This window comes from Lactuca sativa, chromosome 1 (genome assembly GCF_002870075.4).
Source record: "Lactuca sativa cultivar Salinas chromosome 1, Lsat_Salinas_v11, whole genome shotgun sequence".
Classification (NCBI taxonomy): domain Eukaryota; kingdom Viridiplantae; phylum Streptophyta; class Magnoliopsida; order Asterales; family Asteraceae; genus Lactuca; species Lactuca sativa.
Genome location: NC_056623.2, coordinates 120,595,987 through 120,618,545, shown reverse-complemented (window position 1 = coordinate 120,618,545; position 22,559 = coordinate 120,595,987). Strand labels below are relative to the sequence as shown.

The window sequence follows — 22,559 nt, the reverse complement described above, 5'->3', positions numbered from 1 at the left end:
ATTATATTATTGGTGTACAATTAATTCGGATTAATAAAACGAGTTATGAACGCACTAAGGTGAATGCACATTGATTTATACAAAATCATTCACTATGTAACCTTAAAAGATTAGATGACATGTTCAATGCTAAGTTTTGGTCCGCAAAACTTTCTCAAATAATGTACTGATTTCTATCGCCTAACATGGTGGATGTAGATTTACAAAAATGTATACAATAATTTTAAGATTCAAAGATTTGAATCATTCGATAGTTAATAAATACACAAAATTTCCTTTCGTATTATCATTATTTTATTTTTATTATTGATGTCTTTCAAATAATAAAAGTAATAACCCCAATAATAGTAAAAATTATAATAATAAAAGAGAAAAGAAAAAACCATCAAGATGCAACACACAACATGAGCATAAGGCTTGAAATCAAGGTTTTACACGCATGGTTCACATAAACAACAATAACAGGATTCAAAAAACTGTAAAATCACATCAGTAACTCTTAATTTACATGAACGCTAAAGAAAACATAGAAGAGAAACAAAGTAACCACAGTTTTACCCGTGATCACTTTAAGCAAATACTTTATGTAATTATGTTTCAAAACAAAAAGTTAATTGCTCCGTTCATTTATTTCATTTGAGGGAAAGAAATTGAAAGTCTACTCAATCAACTTATCACACTACCTACTGTATCTCAAACCCTTACAGTTTAGTCAACTGTCAGGAGCATAAGAGGTAGGAATCAAATGTAAGGGAACCTTTTTTGCTACTAATGATCCTTCGGTCTCTGACATATCAATATCTGTAGAACTTAATCCGTCAGGCAGCTTCCAGTCGAAATAGAAAAGCATTTGAGCAAGGAGAAGCTCCACAGATACCATACCAAAAGTTATGCCTGGACACATTCTCCTCCCAGAACCAAACGGCATAAAGTGATAATTCGTTCCCATGAAGTCAACTGAAGTATTTTCAAATCTTTCTGGCTTGAAGCTCTCGGCGTCCTCCCAGTATTCAGGATCAGTAGAGCAAGCCCATCCATTGACAAAGACTTTCATTTTAACTGGTATATCGTATCCATCAATTTTACATTGCTCCCTACATACACGTGGGAGTAATAAAGGGAGTGGTGGGTGTAGCCGAAGAGTTTCCTTGATTACTGCCTGCAAATAGGTCAAACCATGTAGGTCTGACTCCTTGATTTTACCCTTCCCCTTGAAAGCTTCTCTTATTTCGAAATGTAACTTCTCCATCACATTCGGGTGTCTTATAAGTTCTGTCATAGCCCAACCAATTGTTATGGAAGATGTATCAGTGCCTCCAGCAAAGATGTCCTACAACAATGTAGAAAGAATTTTATATGATCGATAGGAACATGCATTACAATTTTTGTATTTCTTTGTTGTTTGTTTTGCACAAAATCATTATTGCATGCGGGTCTTTTAACCTCCCACATGACTTGCATTTTCATTTGAACATACTCGACATCTATATAGGACAAATTATATTACCAGATAATGAAAAGCTTTTGACATTATTGTTATGAGATAATTAGATGACTTTACAAGTTAAATTAAATTAATATTGTTGAAGATAAATAACATTTACTTATAAGCCAGATCCTCATGACCAACAGCTTAGCTACGATTTTAAAGTCAAAGTAAGGAGAGTTATGAAAGAGAGAGAAGTTAATTAGCTATGCAGATAGAGAAGTTGATTAGTTAGTGGATATAAAGATTATTTTTTTGAAGAGAAGGGAAACAAAGAGAATCAGAAAGACATAATAAATTATCTTGTTATCGAGATTATTTTTTGAAAGGAATTAGAGAGAAAAGATGGGAAAGAAAGAAATGATTTTCCCACATAATCTTCCTACCAAATTGGAAAAATTAAAAAGGAAGTAGGCTTAATCATATCATTAAAACATCATCTTTCCCTTATTTTCTGTCAAACCATGGAGCTTCAATGTATATTTTTATTTTTGTCCTCCCTTTCTTTTCTCTCCATATAATCCTCCACCTTCTTTTCTTTCCTTTACTAAAACCACCATCTACCTAGGGTGAGAGGGAATCCATCATCCATATATATCTCCCAGCCCAAATGACTTATAGAAGTCATATTAGTTAATATATTTCCTCTTAATATTTGTAATATTTCTAAATAATAACATGGTCTTTTTGAGTTGGCTTTATCACACTATTAACAATAAAGAAATGGAGAAAAATAAGTTTTTAATTTATTATGAATTAATAAATTAAATGAAAATTAATTTTCTAATTAATTAAATAGTTTTAATTTGAATATTAATTAATGTCAAGAGATTAATGAAAATATTCTAGAAGTCTTATGAAAGAAGTAAAGAATGATTTCTCGAAGGATGTTCTAGATTATGACAAATTTTGATAAGGATATAGATTATGCTTAGAAAACCTATTAACTTAAGGGTTCAAGTTGTTGCATATAAATAGGGTGTTAGGGATCAAACCCTAGACCAGTTTTTCCTCTCTATTTTCGTTCTCCCTTACTTATGTCTCTATAGGTTTAAAAATTATAACCCTCTCCTTAGGGTTATAGAATTTTCTACTTATACATTTTATGGGTTTTCTTATTTTCTTCTTGGAGTCTTAGTTTTGGCTATATTAAAGGGATTTTCATTTCGGTCCTACATCCATTGCAAGAGTTGTCAATCACATGGTCTTCATCAAAAGATTAAACACTTAGTATTCTTACATTTCTTTAGTTCAATTTCAAATTAGGTTCCTCTTATTAGTAAAACGTAGATCCTAGATTGCACGTACACATAGGTATTATGTTTTGTTTCCGTTGCCTTGATTGTGTTCATAGATGCTTAGGAAATTGTTTGAATTGTTGAGTTGTTGTCTTTAATGCGAACTCCATTTCGGTTTAAGGTGTTTGGGATTCTGTTTGGTAAAGATGCGTTTAGGTTTTGATCCATTGTAGTGTTTAAATATTGTGCTATGTTTATGTATATTTATAAGTAAAATGTAAATTGTTTTTTTTTATTTTTTTTAATATTTTACCATCCAAACAGTAATATTTGACTAACATCCATGTAACACTCGAGAACTAAAATTCTTAACCCTAAGTAAGTTTACAAAACCAATTAGCTAATACTATACGACTACAAAAGTTAAACAAAATCCACATAAAATGCTAAAATTGTACACTAATTCAGGGGCACATCTTCATGAGGGCCACGAGGAGTCCCCCCCCCCCCCCCCCCCTGAATTTTTTCATTATAATAGTCCATGGGCCAATATTCTTATGTATAACAAGATTAAATGTTTAAAACATGGGCTGTGGCCCCTTGGTTTATTTGTACAGCTAATTTTAGTTTCAAATATAATTTCGATCCTTTAAATTTTATGTTCAAGCTCCACCCCAGTTCTGATTGGCCTTCCAAAAATATGGAGGAACGTCATGCCACTAATATAAAAAAAAAGTCTTTAGAAAAGTCCTAAAATTTTAGTCAAATTTATGAAAAAGTTCCAAACTAAATTTTGTTTACAAAAAAGCATAGAATACCAGCTAAAACTTCAAAAAAACCATTTTCGATCGGTTTCGCAGATTTAGCCGATATTTTGTCCATTTTCGTTAGTTTGCTTAAAATTTTGGGACTTTTCTGGAAATTGCCCGATAACCAAAATATTTTGACTTTTCTGAAAATTGTCATAGAATTAATAGATATTATTATTAACAAATCAATTATAAATATAACAAATATTTTTACTATAAAAATGAAATGTATTTGTTGCTAATTTCTAGGAATAAATTAGTGGTCTAAATACTCCCTTATTGCTTGGTAACCACTGCAAACTCTCTACACTCCTTATATATATATTGTTGTATGTGTAATTGTGAGATGTACTCAGTAACTGTTCATATAATGTTGATGTTCATCTTATATTGCTTAACCTAACTATCGACCACCATCCAAACCTAATATGGTAACAATCATTGGCTAACACACATATATCAAATGTGAAAAATGAACATTGAATTATAGGTTATATGGAAACAAGTAATGGGTGATTATCTATTTAAATGGTCATTCGAAGTTTACTTCACTCTCAGTAGATGTATGTAATTTGATGGTTGTTACTGAGTGATGTATGGATGTTAGGTGGTAATTAGGTTAAAGAACATATTGAAAGATCTATATATTCAAGAATAATTGTGTAATGATGTTTTCTAATAACATATGATCGTACAACGTCACGCCTAATACCAAGTAAACACCTACTGTTTTTGTATCGATAAATATTATCAACTTTTGTATTTGATTGAAGAAACGTACATAATACATCTCAGTATGACACCCATAACGATACATAGGAAGAACATAGAGAGATTAGGGTGGTCAACAAACAATAAATGAGTACCTAGTCTACCATTCTATTTTTTAAATTAGAAACAAATAGATTTCATTTGTTTATAATAAAAAATATTTGTTACATTTATAAATGATTTGTTAATAATAATATTTATTAATTTTATAGTAATTTTCAAAAAACTCATAATATTTTGGATATCAGGTAATTTTGAGAAAAAATCCTAATATTTTCAGCAAATTAACGAAAAAAAAACAGAATACCAGCTAAATTTAAAAAATGGGCCAAAAAGTATTTTTCAAAATTTTAACCGGTATTTTATGTTTTTCTTGATTGAAACTTTTCCATGAATTAGATTAAAAGGGTGTTTGACTTATCTTTTTAGGAGTCAAAAGTCCTTTTGACAAAAGTCACAAAAAGACAGATTTCCTGACTTTTTCAAAAAGTCACTTTTCCTTATATAAAAAATCAAAAAAGTAGCTTTTAAAATAATGTTACCCAACATCTTTTGAGTTCTATCTTTTCCAAAAAAAACTTTTAATCCCTCAAAAGATAAACCAAACACCCCCTAAAATTTTAAAACAGAAAGAAAGTTAGATTAGCACAACTACTCCCATAGGAGCACGTCAATACCATGTGGAATCCAATATGAGAAAAGTCAATTTTGACATCCTTAATTTCAATGTGATTTTGAAATGCTAAATTTCCACGTCATCCTAACTATATCAGGTTAAAGGCGGTGTAGTAAATTATAAACACTCTTATAATGTCGATAACAAATAAAAGGTTATTATACGTATCTCTCTTATATAAAATTTTAAATTATGGGATACATAGATTATTCCACTCATAAAAGTGGTACACGAAATTTTTTTGACGTACTTTGGATTTAGATACAACTAACTTTTCCCTGCTTGTCATTCATGTACTTTCAAAATGAGTGATGAAAAGGGTGATTTTATTCGTACCCTTCAAATTATTTAGTGTACTATTTTTTGAGTAGAATATGTATATTATAATGATTTGATAATTTATGTAGTAGCCCCCCATGAAAATCACAGATACTAAGAGCTGTCTGTTCGTACACTTTCAAGATGAGTGTGATGAAAACTAGGATATAAATAGAGAAAAATGATTTTAAATTTGTATCTTAAAAGAAGTGAAATAATCAATGATACACTTTATAAAAGTATATTTTAACCATCAAAAGACACTTCCCAATGCCAGATTCGCAAGTTCGGAGTCGATTTTATTTTTAAATAACTTATTTTGAAAGAACTCGATGAAATAAAAGATTAAAAGTTATTTTAGCTGACTGGTGAAAAATATAAATATTTCTAAGTTCAGATCCCAATAAAGGAAGATAAACGTCTGGTTATACTATCACTAACAAAAATTTTACCAAGAAAAATCTTAAAATTCAAATATGATGGTAAAAATCTGAACATACTGATAGATTATGATGAACTTACCACAAAAATCGCTTTAATGTTGTTGTTCGTGATGGGGAACTCAAGACCTCCTTCCTCTTTGATTCTAAGAAGAACGTCAAGAAGATCTTCATCCTCATCCCCACCATCTCTTTTTCTACCTTCATGCTCCTCCCAGATATCATCGAAGATCTTGTCAAGAGTCTTATGGAGCTTCATTAACTTCGATCTCAGTCCAGAAACCACATAAAGAAACTTAAAATCAGGAAACAGATCGGCCACATAAAACCCAGTATTTATTCTTGCAAATTCATCCAGGAACTGTAGTAGGGCATGTTGCTGTTTACAATTTTTTCCAAAGGAAGCCATGCAAACAACATTATTGATGAGTTTCGTGATAGTTTTGTGTATGTTTATCGGTTTCCCAGATGATAACCGGAGAAACTCAATGAACCCATCAAGTTCTTGCTCTCTGATTCGACTGAAAGATCGAACTTTTTTGGCACTAAGGAGTTCCAATGATGCGATCTTTTTCATTTGTCTCCAGTACTCACCATATGGAGCGAGAGCTATATCGGTGTTCCCATAAAGCACAAGCTCACTCCCAAAAGTGGTGGGACGATCTGCAAGAGCAATATCATTGGTTTTGAGTACCTCTTGGGCTAATCGAGGTGATGAAATAATAACTGCTGAAATTTGACCGAGTTGGATATGCATAATGGGGCCATGTTTTCGTGCCAAGTCTCGAAAAGCGCGATGTGGGAGTGTTCCTGCTATCTGGTGTACGTTTCCGATCAGAGGTAGCTTTTGTGGCCCTGGTGGTAAGTTTAATGATTTTGAGCGTTTGAAAACAAAGTAGAGGAAGAAGATGAGAGAGGAAGCAATCAAAGAAATAAGAACTAGTTCTGTGTCCATTGGTTCAGCCTTGCAGTGAATAATGAACTTTACATTACTAGCTATAAATATTTGTGTATTTATGTAATATTGGGTTCACATTTTATTTGTTATTTGATATTTTCATTAATTAATTTATGATATCATTAAAGAAATGAGAATGGTTGGTTTATTAACAAGTATAAGCTATATGTTTACGCACTTCTAATTTCCATATACGTTAATATTTTATCTATCATCATCCAGTAATATTTTCTACTAAGGTCCAAAAGTCTAATTTCCATCTACGTTAATATTTTATTTATCATCATCCAATAATATTTTCTACTAAGGTCCAAAAGATATAATGATAAATGTAAAAAAAATAAAATAAAATAATGTATTTAGTCTGTCTCTTGCAGTTTGGTAGCTTTCCACCGGCAATAAAAATAAACACTCATGACATCGGATGACGACGTACAATAGTCACATGTGACAACGAGTTTATATGAACAAAAACTGATTAATTGCTATAGATCCATCCTATAGAAACAAAATTAGTTCCGACAGGATTTTAGGTATTTTTCATTTGGTACAACGTTTAGGAACCATTTTTTGTTGCAATATGTTAAGCATTAAATTCTATTTATGATGTTTTATTAAAATACTAGGTGTGAAAATTATATATTATATGAGTTGATTTAAAAAAAAAAGTTAAACATTAAAGTGTAAATAATATATATTTTTTAATGTAAATTTTAAAATAAGAAAAAAAAACATATTCATTGCAATTTAATATTATATATATTATAGTTAATATTTTACATATATATAAGTATATGAAACAAACCAGAAATTGACAATTGAATAATATTTATTTCAAAAATACCATAAAATGACAAGTGTCAAAACTAATGAAAGATTGACAAGTGACAAAATTATTTTTATTTATCAAGGAGGATGACAAGCCGAAAATTTCCTCTCTTCTAAAAGTGATGAAAATTTTATAGAAACAAAATGTTGTTGCTACATATTTAATTTTTCTATTTTCTAATGATTTTTTTTTAAATAATATTTATTAATTAGATGAAAATTTATAGAAACGAGAAGTGGTTTTTATTCCTAACGTTAAAGACCAATTCATTTGCCTTTATTCATTTACACTCAAACTAAAATCAGAAAGTCACATCGACAATCAAGTCGAAGGGAGCATCACCGCTCAACTATCTCAGGCGAAGGAAGAACGGTAAGCGAGGGAGCAACTTCGGTATGTATTATTCCCTTTTCTATGACATGTTTTACTTTCAAATATTCTTCAGTTACACCTATATGACAACCAGAAAGGAAGAAGACACATGCGACCAATGCGAAGGAAGCATCACCACTCAACTAAAGTGTAGGAAGCACTGCCAGAAACGAAGCATCTCAGTAAGTATTCTTCCCTGGCTCTCTGGCTTGCTTTTCTTTCAACCTTGTTTCACCAATTTGTTTCCATTCTTACTATTGAAATGTCATAGCTTCTAATCTCACGATTTCTAGTGGAAAGTTTCCATTTGATGTTTAGGATTCTTTAACATCCACTTTCATAATGTTTCTAATTTCAGGATAACGGACTGTAATTTGATTGAGTAAAGATTTTGGGCTTTCAAGGGAATAAATTTTAGACCTTATTAAATATTAATAGCGTTGGTTAAGTGATTTAAGCCCTTGATATGTGCTTCAGAGCCACAAGGGTAGAATGGGTGTACCGACGTGAAAATTTAAAACAATTTTTCATTTTTCAAACAACATAAAACTCATTTAATATTCTCAAATCTCATGTTCAACTGATGTCATCATAATAAAACATATCCTAAGATCACAAAATACAATCCTCTGTCAGTGTGTATGGATCATGTCAGCACCTTCCCGCGATCCTCGCTAGTACCTGAAACACATAACACATAACATTGTAAGCATAAATGCTTAGTGAGTTCCCCAAAATACCAAATACAACACACATTAGCCACTCGAGGCTATAACTCTGTATGACCCTCTAGTCAATGTGTCTCAGTGGGACCCTCCAGTCCCATAACTCTGTGGACCCTCTGGACCTAACTTTGTGGACCTTCTGGTCCTAACTCTGTAAACTCTGAATCATACATAGCACAAATAACATAGAAATCACATCATACAAAAAGCATACAAGATACTCTGTCACATAACTCTAATTACCATTCTAGGTAACGTATAGCGAGAAGACTCACCTCAGGAAATCTCGGAAAGTCTCGAACTCGAAATGTTGATCAAGCCTTTACCTAATCACATAAAGTATTTTACCTCTAATTAACCACGATTGTCAAAAACTAGACTAGACCCTTTCTATAATCTATCAGAAGGGGAAAAGACCATTTTACCCCTTCAATAGTCCAAATGTCCAAATGTTGACCAAACCCTTAAAGTCAACGAAAGTCAACAGGGGGCAGTATGCGACGCGTAGCAGCTCTTGTATGCGGGGCGTACTCCGACGATCCAGAATCGGGGTCTCAAACCCTTACGTGGCGCGTTCTGGGATTTACGCCGAGTGTAAGTCCCAGTTTCATGCTCTTATTGATTTTTGGTCTTAAACGGTTAAGTCATAAGCTTAAATTCCAGATCTGACTATTCTAAGGCCACTTAATCCACAAAGTCGATACCTCTAAGCCTTTGCATGGCTGTAAAGGTCTCCAATCACTCTAAACACCTTTCTTCTTTTCTCATTAAGCCTATAACTCATGCATGCCTTAATGTTCACGTCCAAGATTGGATTTTTATGAACCTATAACACATATTAGACCGGAAAAGGGCAGATCTAAGGGTATGGAGACCCTTTGCTCATAAAGTCTCCACTTTGGAACCAAAAACCCTAAAAATGGGTCCATAAAGCACAAATCAACAATGGCAAGGAAAGCTTTGAGATTTTTAACTCCAAATGAAGCTCCAACCTCTATAGCACTCGGATCTAAGCTTTTCCTCCAACTTCTAGCTCCTACAATGGCCTTCTCTTCGATGTTGTCACTAGACCTGAACTAGGGGCACCTCCCTGTTCCTCAGAACCTTGATCCTCCGATCCACAATTGTGTCTGACCTCTCAACGTAATTCAGGTTCACATCTATCTGAATATCCTCCAGCGGCACTACTGTCGTCTCATTGGCTATACACTTCATCAACTAAGACACGTGGAAGGTATCATGTATCTGGCTCAACTCCGCAGGTAGCTCTAAAAGATACGCCACCCTACCCACCCTCACGGTCACTCTGAATGGACCAATGTATCGGGGCCCCAACTTGCCCCTCTTCCTGAATCGGATCACTCCTTTCCAAGGGGATACCTTCAGGAGTACGAAGTCTCCAACTTGAAACTCAAGCTCGGATCGTCGCCTATCCGCATAACTCTTCTGGCGACTCTGAGCTGTCAGCAATCTCTGCCTGACTTGTTGTATCTGCTCGGTCGTCTGAAGTACTATCTTAGTGCTACCCATCACTCGCTGCCCTACCTCTCCCCAGCAGATGGGAGTCCGACATCTCCTCCCATACAAAAGCTCAAAGGGAGGCATACCAATTCTTGAATGGTGGTTGTTGTTGTAGGAAAACTTAGCCAACAGTAGGTATGTGTCCCAACTTCCTTCGAAGTCTAATAAACATGCTCGAAGCATCTCCTCGAGCGTCTGAATCGTCTGCATACTCTGTCCGTCCGTCTGTGGGTGGTAAGCGGTGCTAAAGTGCAACCTCGTACCCAACTCCTCACGGAACTTTTTCCAGAACCTAGAAGTAAAATGTACGTCTCGATATGACACAATCGAGATTGGCACCCCATGCCTCGACACCATCTCCCTTACGTAAATCTCCTCCAGCTTCTCCGCGGAAGAGCTCTCACTCATAGCAAGGAAGTGAGCGCTCTTTGTAAGCCGGTAAATGATCTCCCAAATTGCATCGACACCCCTCACAGTCCTCGGTAATTTGGTGATGAAATCCATAGAAATCTGTTCCCACTTCCACTGGGGAACCTCAAGTGGCTGCAACTTGTCGTGCGGATGCTGGTGATCGGCCTTAACCCTACGACAGGTCAAGCACATCTCAACAAACCACGCCACATCACTCTTTATACAGGGCCACCAATACTCTCTCTTCAGATCTAAATACATCTTAGTGGCCCCAGGATGGATTGAGAACCTCGATCTATGCGCCTCCTCCATCAGTATGGTAGGTGACCCGCCTGCTAACGACACCCAAATCCGACCTGAAAGGTCAAAATCCCTCGCCTATCGGTAACGAACTTAGACAGTGTTCTAAAAGGCGCGCCATGGCGTGAGGCGCGGTGTCGCCGTTATGAAAAGCTTCATAACGTTGTTGTTAGGCGTGGCGTGTGGCAAGGCGTAATATGGCATGCCATGGCGCGTTATGGCGTGTTATGGTGCGTGTTTTTTCGTTTAAGACACGTTTTTTTGCTCTTTTTTATACCTTTTCTAATCGGACATACAAGTATTGTGTTTTTTTATTAACTTTCTGTTATTAGTTGTTGATATAACACTTCTAAAAACTAGGTATATTTGATATAAATTTATATTTATGCGGTAATATAATTATAAATTAATACAAAATCGCCGCCTTACATCACGCCTTGAAAAACGTCATGGCTCGCCATAACTCGTTAAGATTGAGGCTTGGCCTTGCCGCCACGCCACACCTCATGCCTTTTAAAACCTTGAACTTAGATACCTGCCCAATTACCCACTCTCTTTTGCAGTTCTCTAGTCTCACAACCTCAGTCTGGGCCTCTCGTATGGTATCCAACACCGGAATCATCACTGTCATCCTCATACAAATGTCTCGTATTGGGGCACTCTCCGCCCTGCGGCTCAGGGCATCGGCTACAATGTTAGCCTTGCCCAGGTGGTACAGGATCTCGTAGTCATAATCCTTTACCACATCCAACCATCTCCTCTGACGCATGTTTAGGTTGGGTTGACCGAAACCCATACAAATAATGACGCCAAATTTTGAAGGCGAACACCACCGCCCCCAACTCTAAATCGTGGGTGGGATACCTCGTCTCATGAAGCTTCAGTTTCCTCGATGCATATGCTATCACGTGCCCTCTCTGGATAAGCACCACACCCAATGCTGATATCGATGCGTCAAAATACACCACAAAATCCTCCATCCCTTCTGGAAGGGCTAACACTGGGGCTTCACAATATCTTTGGCGAAGCGTCTCAAATGAGGCCTGCTGCTCTGGACCCCAACTAAAAGTTATGCCCTTCCGGGTCAACCTGGTAAGAGGAATGAGAATCTTGGAGAAATCTCTGATAAATCTCCGATAGTAGCCGGCCAACCCCAGAAAACTCCTGATCTCGGTGGGGTGATCTCGGCACCTCCCATCTCATCACAACCTCAACCTTGGCCGGATCGACCAATATCCCCTTCTGGTTGATAAGATGCCCTAAGAACTGGACCTCTCGTAACCAAAAATCGCACTTGGAGAATTTGGCTTAAAGCCTCTCCGATCTCAAAACTCCGAGAATCTCTCTCAAATGCTCCTCGTGCTGCTCTCTGGATCTTGAGTACACTAGTATATCGTCGATGAACACGATCATCGATCGATCTAACATCAGCCTGCATACTATGTTCATGAGATCCATGAACGTTGTCGGTGCATTGGTGAGCCCAAAAGGCATCACCATAAACTCGTAATGACCATAACGAGTCCTGAAGCCGTCTTCGGGATATCCTTATCCCGCACCCTCATTTGATGATATCTGGACCTTAAGTCAATCTTAGAGAACCATCATGCACCCTGCAGTTGATCGAACAGATCGTTGATCCCTGGTAACAGATAACGGTTCTTGATCGTCAACTTGTTTAAATCCCAGTAATCAATGTACATCCAGTGTGAACCATAATTTTTCTTGACAAGAAGGATCGACGCTCCCCACGGCGAGCTACTTAGTCGAACAAACCCGTTCCCCAGCAGCTCCTGAAGCTGCAAGGATAACTCCCGTATCTCTGGCGGCACAAGGCGATAAGGTGCCTTGGCGATAGGCGCTGATCCCAGAACTAAATCGATGCGGAACTCCACCTGCCTCTCAGGAGGCACACCCGGCAACTCCTCAGGAAAAACATCTAGGAACTCATGCACTATCGGAACATCATCAACCGAAATCGGCCTCTCTACAGCCACTCGTGTGTCCATCACATAGGCTACGAATCCTTTACAGCCCTGCTGTAAACTCTGTCTCGCTCTGGCAGCCGAACAAAAAGCTTCCCTGGTCGAGTACCCTCACCACACACCGTAAGTAATCCCCCACTAGGGTCTCGTATCATCACCAACTGGCGCTCGCAGTCTATAACGGCTTCGAATCGTCTCAACCAATCCATGCCTATAATGACACAAACGTCCCCCATCATGATCAGGACCAGATCTATCAGAAACTCAACCCCAAATATCTCGAGTATACATCCTCGAATCAAATCAATAGTATACACCGTTCGCTCGTCAGCTATAGAAACTCGTAGAGGTCGACTCAATGCCTCTCGTCGGATATTGATGTGCTGACTAAACACCAATGACACGAAAGATCGACTCGCATCTAAGTCAAATAACACCAAATCAGGTACATAATTCACAAGAAAAGTACCTACGCATATCATAATATAAGCAGAATATCTCAACTCAACATAAGTAAATGAAGGAATACATACCAGCCACAACATCGGGCGCTGCGCGGACCACCTCCGCTGTCAACTAGAAGGCTCTCCCACGAGCCTTTGGTGCCTCGGCCTTCGTTGGCCAAATCTCGGTAGCTCGTATGGCAGCAGGGTTGGATCCCTGTGGTGCTCCCTGCGCTGACCCCTGCAGCTGTGGACACTCGGCCTTCCGGTGGTCGGTCTGGTTGTAGTGAAAGCAAACTGCAAATCCCTTGGGGCAATCCTTAGCCATATGCCCCTCCTTGCTACATTTCTAGGAAGAACCTGGTCGACAAATCCCCTCATACTCTTTCCGCACTTACCACAAGTGCGCCCCCTTTGGTTCCCTTGTCTCGAATCGGCGGGCTTTGCTCGCCTGGCTGCCGGCTGGGACTGAGCCGGTCGCCGATCTCTCCCTTGAGACTCCGCCTCCTCCCTGGCCTGAGTCTCGAGCTCGATATCCCTCTTCCGATCATTCACCTAGAGCTCGGCGAATGTCTGGTATGTCGAGTTTGTCACGAGCTCTCAGATGTCCCTCCTCAGTATGCTCAGATACCGACTCATGCGTGCCTGCTCAGAAGACACATGCTCAGGGCAAAACATCGCCCTCTCGTGAAACATCCTGGTAATCGTAGTAACAGACTGAGTACTCTACTTGAGGGTCAAGAACTCCTGGGCCAACTGTTCCCTTTCCACCGAGGGAACGTACTCATCACGAAACATAGCGGTGGTCCTATCCCAGGTCAACGCGGTAAGCTCGGCAGAAGTGAAATCCACCATCGCGAACCGTACCCTCAGATGCTCCGGACATAAACACGTGTAGAAGCACCCCTCAATGTCAGAGATCGATCTTATCATAACTATCGGATCCTGAACCCCATCAAACTATGGTGGCTTCATGTTGCTGAACTCTTGGTACAGCAACGAGTCACCCCTTGTGGTCTGGCAGCAGCGACGGCCACGGTGGCCGCATCAACAACATCATCAGTAAGAGCAGCATACCGCTCATCAAAGGTCTCAATCAACATCGTCTTGATATACGTAAACATCTCCGGTATCTCAGCATGGATAGCCACAACCACCTCCTCATGAATCATCCTATAAATCTCCTCATCGCTGACACCACTACTCTCTGGAGTGTGGCGCATACTCACCATGATATCTCTGAAACACAACACGAAAAAAAATCAGAGACCCACTCGAGTATCCTCACACTCAATCACTCAACCCTACTTGTTCCTTAGTACCCTAAGGACTCTTACTTGGGCTGCTCATTGATCCGGTGTTTCCAATAGTGCGGGCCCTATACTACCTTTCGCAACGCATCAACTTTCACCCCAAGTCCTCCTAGGATCCCATATCACAAGTACTCTATATCTTGCTACACACAGGCTAATCTCCGTTAGGCCACTCATAGGTTCCTCACTGCTAGCTACTCGCTCTCAAAGTATCTCATAGTAGCAGTAATCTCCTAGGCTAAGGCATCGCAAATCAGGCCACTCTAGTCCTAGATATGAATACCTAGCCTACTCTAGCATGCATACATATCAAATAATATCTCATAGCACATAATGTAAAGGTATTTTGGGAAATCACCGTTCGGGAGCTGGCTGATCGTACACGCTGCTTCTTTTTGCTTTTCTGAAAGTCTTTTAGTCTTTAGAAAATTTGTTCCTTTTTATGAAAAACATTCTCAAATCTTCAGTTTGAGTTCAGACACGCCCGAAAGTGGATCCGAATCCCTCAAACCAAGGCTCTGATACCAACTTGTAACGACGTGAAAATTTAAAACAAATTTTCATTTTTCAAACAACAGAAAACTGATTTAATATTCTCAAATCTCATGTTCAACTGATGTCATCATAATAAAACATATCCCAAGATCACAAAATACAATCCTCTGTCAGTGTCTATGGATCATGCTGACGCCTTCCTGTGATCCTCGCTAGTACCTGAAACACATAACACATAACACTGTAAGCATAAATGCTTAGTGAGTTCCCCAAAATCAATACTAGAAAAAAAGCCTTTTACGACGCTCATTGCGCGTCGTAAAAGGCTCAGACGACGCGCAAATGCACGTCACGGAAGGCCCTGTCATAAAGAGAGACGACACGCATTTACGATGCTCATTTACGAAGCTCAATTACGACGCGCGTTTACGACACACAATGCGTATCAAGGATGGCCCTGTCATAAAGGAAGACGACACGCATTCGCGTGTCGTAACCTTATGACGCGCGTGTTAATGACACGTAATGCGTATCAAGAAAGCCCCTGTTAAGAAAGGCCATGTCATAAATGAAGATGACACACATTTTTGCGTATCGTAAATTTAAATGTTTAAAAAAATTATATATTTATTAATTTTTAAATTAAATTTGCATTTAATTTCTCATAATAGAAATAAAATACTTTTTTGATAGATTTACTAATTTTCAAATTAAATAACACATTAAAAGTCTCATAATACAAAATAAAATACCATAAACAATAAAGATAATTCATTGCACTGAGGACCATGTTAACAAAAGAATATAACATTATATACCATAAGTACCCTCAAGTAATCAATCTCTTACAATGTTACTAAAAATACCCTCAAGTAATCAATGTCTTACAAAGTTAAGAGACTTAGATACTCAGTTGGTATGTAATATGGCACTAAGAAGCCCAAAAATTGTTTGTGTTTTTCTTGTTCCTGGTGGATCCTACATGGACAAAAGGTAAGAATTAACATTTTCAAAGTACAATGCCTCAATAAGGAAATCAATGGTAAAAGGCAAATCCGAATAAGAACAAACTTTATACATATATACATGGAAGTATTGTAATACACAATAACAGCAACAAATACCAAATTACCCTTTGCTTACCTTTTCTTATGGCCACCTCCAAAAGTGAGAATTTGATAAAAGATTTAGGTCACACATTCTCTCATCAAGCTCTGTATCCAAAAGTGAGAATTTGATAAAAGATTTTAAAAGTGGGAAAATATCAATAATATAGAGGATAATACATTAAGAAAAAAAAAATTACCTTCACAAAGAGCAAGTTTCAACCTTCTTCCCCAACAATGTTTGAAAGCAAAAAGCTCATATATATCGATCTCTGCTAAAAGGATATCTATTGCTTGATGATCTTTCTGCAAATTGAAGTACAAAATATATTAGATCATATGCCTAATATATTTTGTACTTCAATTTGCAGAAAGATCATCAAGCAATAGATATCCTTTTAGCAGAGATCGATATATAAAAGGGTTGTTATACTTGTTTACCTCTTCATCATCCTCATCACCAAAGTCCTCTTCATCAACATCCTTTAAAAAAAGAATTTTCAAAAACAAAATCAGTAACACAATAATGAAGGAAGTTGGATTTCAAAAAAAGAAAAAGAAAAGGTTTTAAGAAAGGTTTTATTCAAGCAAACAATAAAAAGATGCTTATTTTTTATGATTAATTAAAAGAATATATAATCTGAACATACTCCATCTTGAATTTAATCCATGTCATCTTCACATTGGGTCCCACTGAACCAGCTAAAGAAGTTGTTGCATCAAACCAATCAAGAAACAAAATATAGACCTTTTAGTTTATGTTTCTTGTTTACTTAACAAAAACAAGACTTAATCAAGAAAAAAAATATAGACCTTTTAGTTTATGTGTCATTGGCAGGGCTTCACCATAACATCTTCATTCATCTTTCATCACAAAGCCACACAACTCTGTTAGGTTAGCTTCTTCACCATGATTTGAAAGCCAATTTGTATTTCTTTAAATGGGATTTAAATTTAATCAACTCTAATCCCTTATTTTACTAAATTGAGGCGAAAAGATCATTAAGTTTGACCCAACCATAATCACACCTGTCCCTAACCTTCTGTGCTGTGGAAAAAGCTAATCCAACCAAACCTCTTATCCTACCAACCTCTTTCTCAACTGCAGCCTTCAACTTAGCATCAACCTGAAACCAAAATCATTTTATACATTAACCAATTATAAAACACTTCATATCAATATCTGAAATTTTTAACTAATGACAAAAATAACCTTGTCAATCCAGCGATCAGCATCCAGGAGATAACATAAGTAGAGAGTTGCTTGTACACATCAGCCTCCGTATACTAGTCAAAAATTAAACAATCTTTTTTTATAAAAAAAGAAATCTGGTAATAAAAGCTTACGTAAACCCCAAAATCAGTTGGCCATGGTGTAGATTTCCAGATTGTTGCCGAGTCTGATTTTGCCAACTCCAATGGTTAGAATTGTGTGCCAAGAAGCCATTCATATTGCTAGATTAATAAATAAAAATTAAGAACCCAAAATCTGTCAAAAAGGTATTTAAGCATTTTAAATTGTTTTTATATAAGATTCCATTAGAGAAAGGCAGTATAATTGAGGATGGCATACAAACACTGGTCCAGTAGAGAGTTCATTATTCCCATCAAACTAAAAATAGCATCAAAAGCATGAAACTTCAAGTCCAAAGTTAGATTAACCACCACACTTTCCAAACAAACATTATCATGCACCTGAATCAAATACACAAAAAATAATATCAAAAGAATGCAACATGCAGCCAAAAACAAGGTGGCATAGATAATTAGATTGTTACCTATAGTAATGTCACATAATGAACCAAGAACTTAAGATATATATGACAATACTTATAGGTTTGATTCAAAAACACACAAATAGAAGAGGATAAGTACTCATCTAACGATTTTGAATCCTTTTCCTCACTTACTTCCTTTGACCACATCCTTGATTCTTTTTACCATCTATTTTTTTCAACCAAATCCAATGCAATAGGAGGCTGAGAAAGCCTCATTCATCAACTACCTACCTGCAATGCAATAAACAAGTCAAATAAATTTAACCAGACATCTGGATTGAAGCATAAAAATCCAACATGCATATGATCTGGTTATGATTCATATGTTTGTAAATATATTAATTCTCTGATTATGGTGGTTTAAAGAATGATCAAGGAAGAAAAAAATTAAGTTTCAAATTGAGGGGTATAACAGTCAAAACAATGAATCTCAGTGGATTAAAGAACGAACATGGTAAAAGAAAAGGATATTAATTGGCAATATTGTGAATTTTAGCTAGCTTCAAAGGTAAGAAACATGACTGTGATAAAAAAGAAAAATATGATCTAATTTTGAAAATCTAATGAAGTAAACATGTAAACGGCATAATTGTCCATTATGTATAAAATTATGTGGATTGATAAATAAACTTTCATGGAAGAATCAACATCCATAAAATAAGAGTACACATCAGTATACATGTAGCTTTATAAATTAATATTGATTTGAGATTTCTAAAAATTAAGCAAACACGATTCTTAAACCATATTCAAGTTAAATCATATTTCATCAATTTTATAGCCTTCATGAAAGTAAAATTTCACAAAGTAAATACAAATCATATATTTGGGAATGATTTGGATCACAAACCAGAATGAAAAAAAAAATTTGATTAACAAAGTTAGATAGGTTTTCTATAACCTTGAAACTCTCAATACAAAACCAAGAATGAAAATTTTCTACAATAACAAAATCAAACCTGGTTTGATAGAGGTACAGAGGTCTTGATGAGGTCGTAACCTTTATCCCTTATTGCCACCATGGATCACAAAACAGTGAAAGATGAGTGTATCAGATGGAGTGTCAGCATGGGTGAATGTTGATTGAAGCCCTAGAAATTAATCCAAAGGGGTGGGGGAGAGGGAGGGGGAAATGATTTTCAATGTAACATAAAGGAGGTTGCTTCGAGCCCTAGAAATCACAAGACATCGAGAACATTGAAGAAGTTAAGGGGGTGTTTGAGAGTGATGTGTGTTCTTGTTCTGGATGTGTAGCAGAGATGGCATCATGCTTGAAGGTGGTTACAATCAGCATTGATTTTGGGTGGATGGTAGGTGAAGTGGGGATGTCGATCGACGTTTCAGAGTAAAATCAGAGATTGGAGAGCCCAAGAGGAGAGAATGAGAGCCCAAGAGTAAAATCACAAAAATGTGGAGTGTGAATGAGTTTTTAGGGTTCAATGGTAGTGACGATCGCTTAGGGTTTGCAGATGGTGGTGTGGGGGTCGTCGGTTGCTTTACAGAGAGATATGAAGTCGAGACGAAAAGACGAGATTGACCCATCTGGTAATAAACGGACTCGGGAAGCTGAACAAAATGACCCGAGATTGACCCATCTAGTAACAATGCTATTGATGCCATTCCTTCCATTTTCGACTGTTCATCCTCCACTTCCTCTACTGCTACTTCTTCACCATCTTCTATTTTTTCTGTATGTTACATCAAAACGGAGGTAAAAAGGGTTTTTTTCGAGAGTGCTAGATTCAGATTTGCTTTCTATTCAAAATGTCCAATTTTTTGCTGGATACGGTCCAAATTTTTACATAGGAGCCACCAAATCATTCAAAACTAGAAAAAGATATGTGAAGAAACGAAAAAAATAAAAGCAATACCTAGGTCTCTAGCACATAAGTTTCAAAGGTGATGACGAGATGTAATCGGGAAGTTAATGGAGCAAAGTTATAGTTCTTCGTCTGTGTGTTTTTCGATTTATCTGTGGGGAATCTAAAACAAATGAGAATCAAGATTTGCATTCCTAATATTTAGACTTGAGAATATAATTAGGGCTTTTTCTAACAATTTCAACATCGAGTGGGAGATATGGTGGTTCCAGTAGGTAGAAGTAAGTGAGGGAAGAAGTAGGCAGCAGTCAATGTCGGGAGGGGGAAGGAAGGAGCATGCATAATTTGGGCAAGAGGGAAAGGAGAAAAAAAGGAAGGCAGGATTTTTAATTTTTTCAGAATTTCATTTCCCCCTACTATTAAAGGATGGAACGCGCGTTCCATTAAAAATTATAAAGCGACATCCTTAGATGACGCGCATTTTATTATAGGTGCCCTCCGTGTTTTTTTTTTGTTTAGACACTAATTTAAGGGCACGCAATAATGCGTGTCCTCTATTGTTAAATTTTTTGAAGAGATGACACTTTTTTAAAGTCACTCTCTTTTGCGTAACATAAATCAACGAGTGTCGTGGTTTGCGCGTCATAAAAGGGTCTTTTTCTTATAGTGAATACCACATAAAACACATATTATCCACTCGAGGCTATAACTCTGTATGAACCTCTAGTCAATGTGTCTCAGTGGGACCCTCCAGTCCCATAACTCTGTGGACCCTCTGGTCCTAACTTTGTGGACCTTCTGGTCCTAACTCTGGAAACTCTGAATCATACATAGCACAAATCACATAGAAATCACATCATAAAAAAAGAATAAAAGATACTCTGTCACATAACTCTAATTACCACTCTAGATAACGTATATTCAGAAGACTCACCTCGGGAAATCTTGGAAAGTCTCGAACTCGAAATGCTGATCAAGCCTCCGCCTAATCACATAAAGTATTTTACCTCTAATTAACCATGATTCTTAAAAACTAGACTAGACCCTTTCTATAATCTCTCAGAAGGGGGAAAGACCATTTTACCCCTTCAATAGTCCAAATGTCCAAATGTTAACCAAACCCTTAAACTCAACGAAAGTCAACAGGGGGCAGTACGCGACGCGTAGCAACTCTTGTATGCGGGGCGTACTCCGACGATCCAGAATCGGGGTCTTAAACCCTTACGTGGTGCGTTCTAGGATTTATGCGGAGCGTAAGTCCCAGTTTCATGCTCTTATTGATTTTTGGTCTTAAACGGTTATGACATAAGCTCAAATTCCAGATCATACTATTCTAAGGCCACTTAATCCACAAAGTAGAAACCTTTAAGCCTTTGCGTGGCTGTAAAGGTCTCCAATCACTCTAAACACCTTTCTTCTTTTCTCATTAAGCCTATAACTCATGCATGCCTTAATGTTCACGTCCAAGATTGGATTTTTATGAACCTATAACACATATTACACCGGAAAAGGGAAGATCTAAGCTTATGGAGACCCTTTGCTCATAAAGTCTCCACTTTGGAACCAAAAACCCTAAAAATGGGTCCATAAAGCACAAATCAACAATGGCAAGGAAAGATTTGAGATTTTTAACTCCAAATGAAGCTCCAACCTCTGTAGCACTTGGATATAAGCTTTTCCTCCAACTTCTAGCTCCTACAATGGCCTTCTCTTCTCCTTCACCAACACAAAATGGCACTTTCAAGCTTAAGAACACACACACACACACAAGCTTATAACGGGTTTTTGCTCTCTTAGGGCTTCACTCACTGCAATATGGTGGCTAGGGTAAGGGCCTTATCATTCCTTTTATAGCCCTCAAGTCTCATTTAGGGTTTTGCATCTGAGCCAGTTACGCCCAACATAACTTTGGTACGCCCCGCGTACCAAATTGAGTCCGCGTCTAATTTAAGCGCATGAGTACACGCAACGTACACTTCGATACGCCCAGCGTACTCATTTGCAACATTTTCCACTCAAGGGCTAAACTTGACAACTTGGTAAAGAAGAAGGGATAAATGGTTGTACCTGAATTTCGAGATGTTACAATGGGAAAAGGTGATATTTTATTTTCTTTGCATATATTAACGGAATAAGTTATGTATTCATTAAGTCAAAAGTAATTAGTTAGAATTGTGGTGCTTATTAATACATTCGCGTGCATATAAATGTCACTAAAAATGGATTTGAAACGAAGATGTTATGATTGTTTGAAGTTGGAATGGAATATGGGAAACTTGTTACCACGATGTGGTGAGCTGTGCAACCCAAACCCACAAAATCAGGGTTTTGCTTCGTATTTAAAGGCATTGTTCCATATTTTAGGTTATTTTTCAGCCTCCTGCCTTTGCATAGATCGAGTTTCTGCTCTCTCCTCTCATCATTTTTTATGTTGTTTTTTTGGCTTTTAAGTGTACTATTCTCTAAACACATGGCAGTGAAGCTTGATTCTAGAAGATCTCAACCCTCATTCACCTTCTGGACCCTTGTAAGTCGCAAAGTCCTTGCTTTTTGGTATTTTTGTCTTCGGATCTAAGAGTTTTTTGGAATTTTAGTGATTTATTTGATGTTTTGGTTGTAGGTTTCCATTTTATTGATTGGATTGGTGTGGGATAATAATATCAGGAAGATAATCGGATGAATAAATGAAGAGCATAATATGTTAGTAAACTGTAATTGATAGATAGACAGATACAACATGATACATGAACAACACTCATGGATAG

At 37.1% G+C, this 22,559-nt stretch overlaps 1 protein-coding gene across 1 annotated transcript; it reads right to left on the bottom strand.

Moving 5' to 3' along the window:
- Positions 1-385: 385 nt before the first annotated feature.
- LOC111917383 (cytochrome P450 Tp9025) lies at positions 386-6,729 on the bottom strand. The gene is made up of 2 exons (XM_023913076.3): positions 5,821-6,729; positions 386-1,330 (listed from the first exon to the last, which is right to left on the bottom strand). Exons 1-2 carry the CDS (start codon positions 6,691-6,693, stop codon positions 713-715), a joined length of 1,491 nt encoding a protein of 496 aa, XP_023768844.1. The 5' UTR covers positions 6,694-6,729; the 3' UTR covers positions 386-712.
- Between the last annotated feature and the right edge of the window lie 15,830 nt (positions 6,730-22,559).

Bases quoted from the DNA above. Each gene is read 5' to 3' on its own strand.
- LOC111917383 (XM_023913076.3), bottom strand. From the start codon at position 6,693: ATGGACACAGAACTAGTTCTTATTTCTTTGATTGCTTCCTCTCTCATC. The intron at 1,331-5,820 runs GTAAGTTCATCA...ACATTGTTGTAG, and splicing joins ACATTAAAGCGATTTTTGTG to GACATCTTTGCTGGAGGCAC.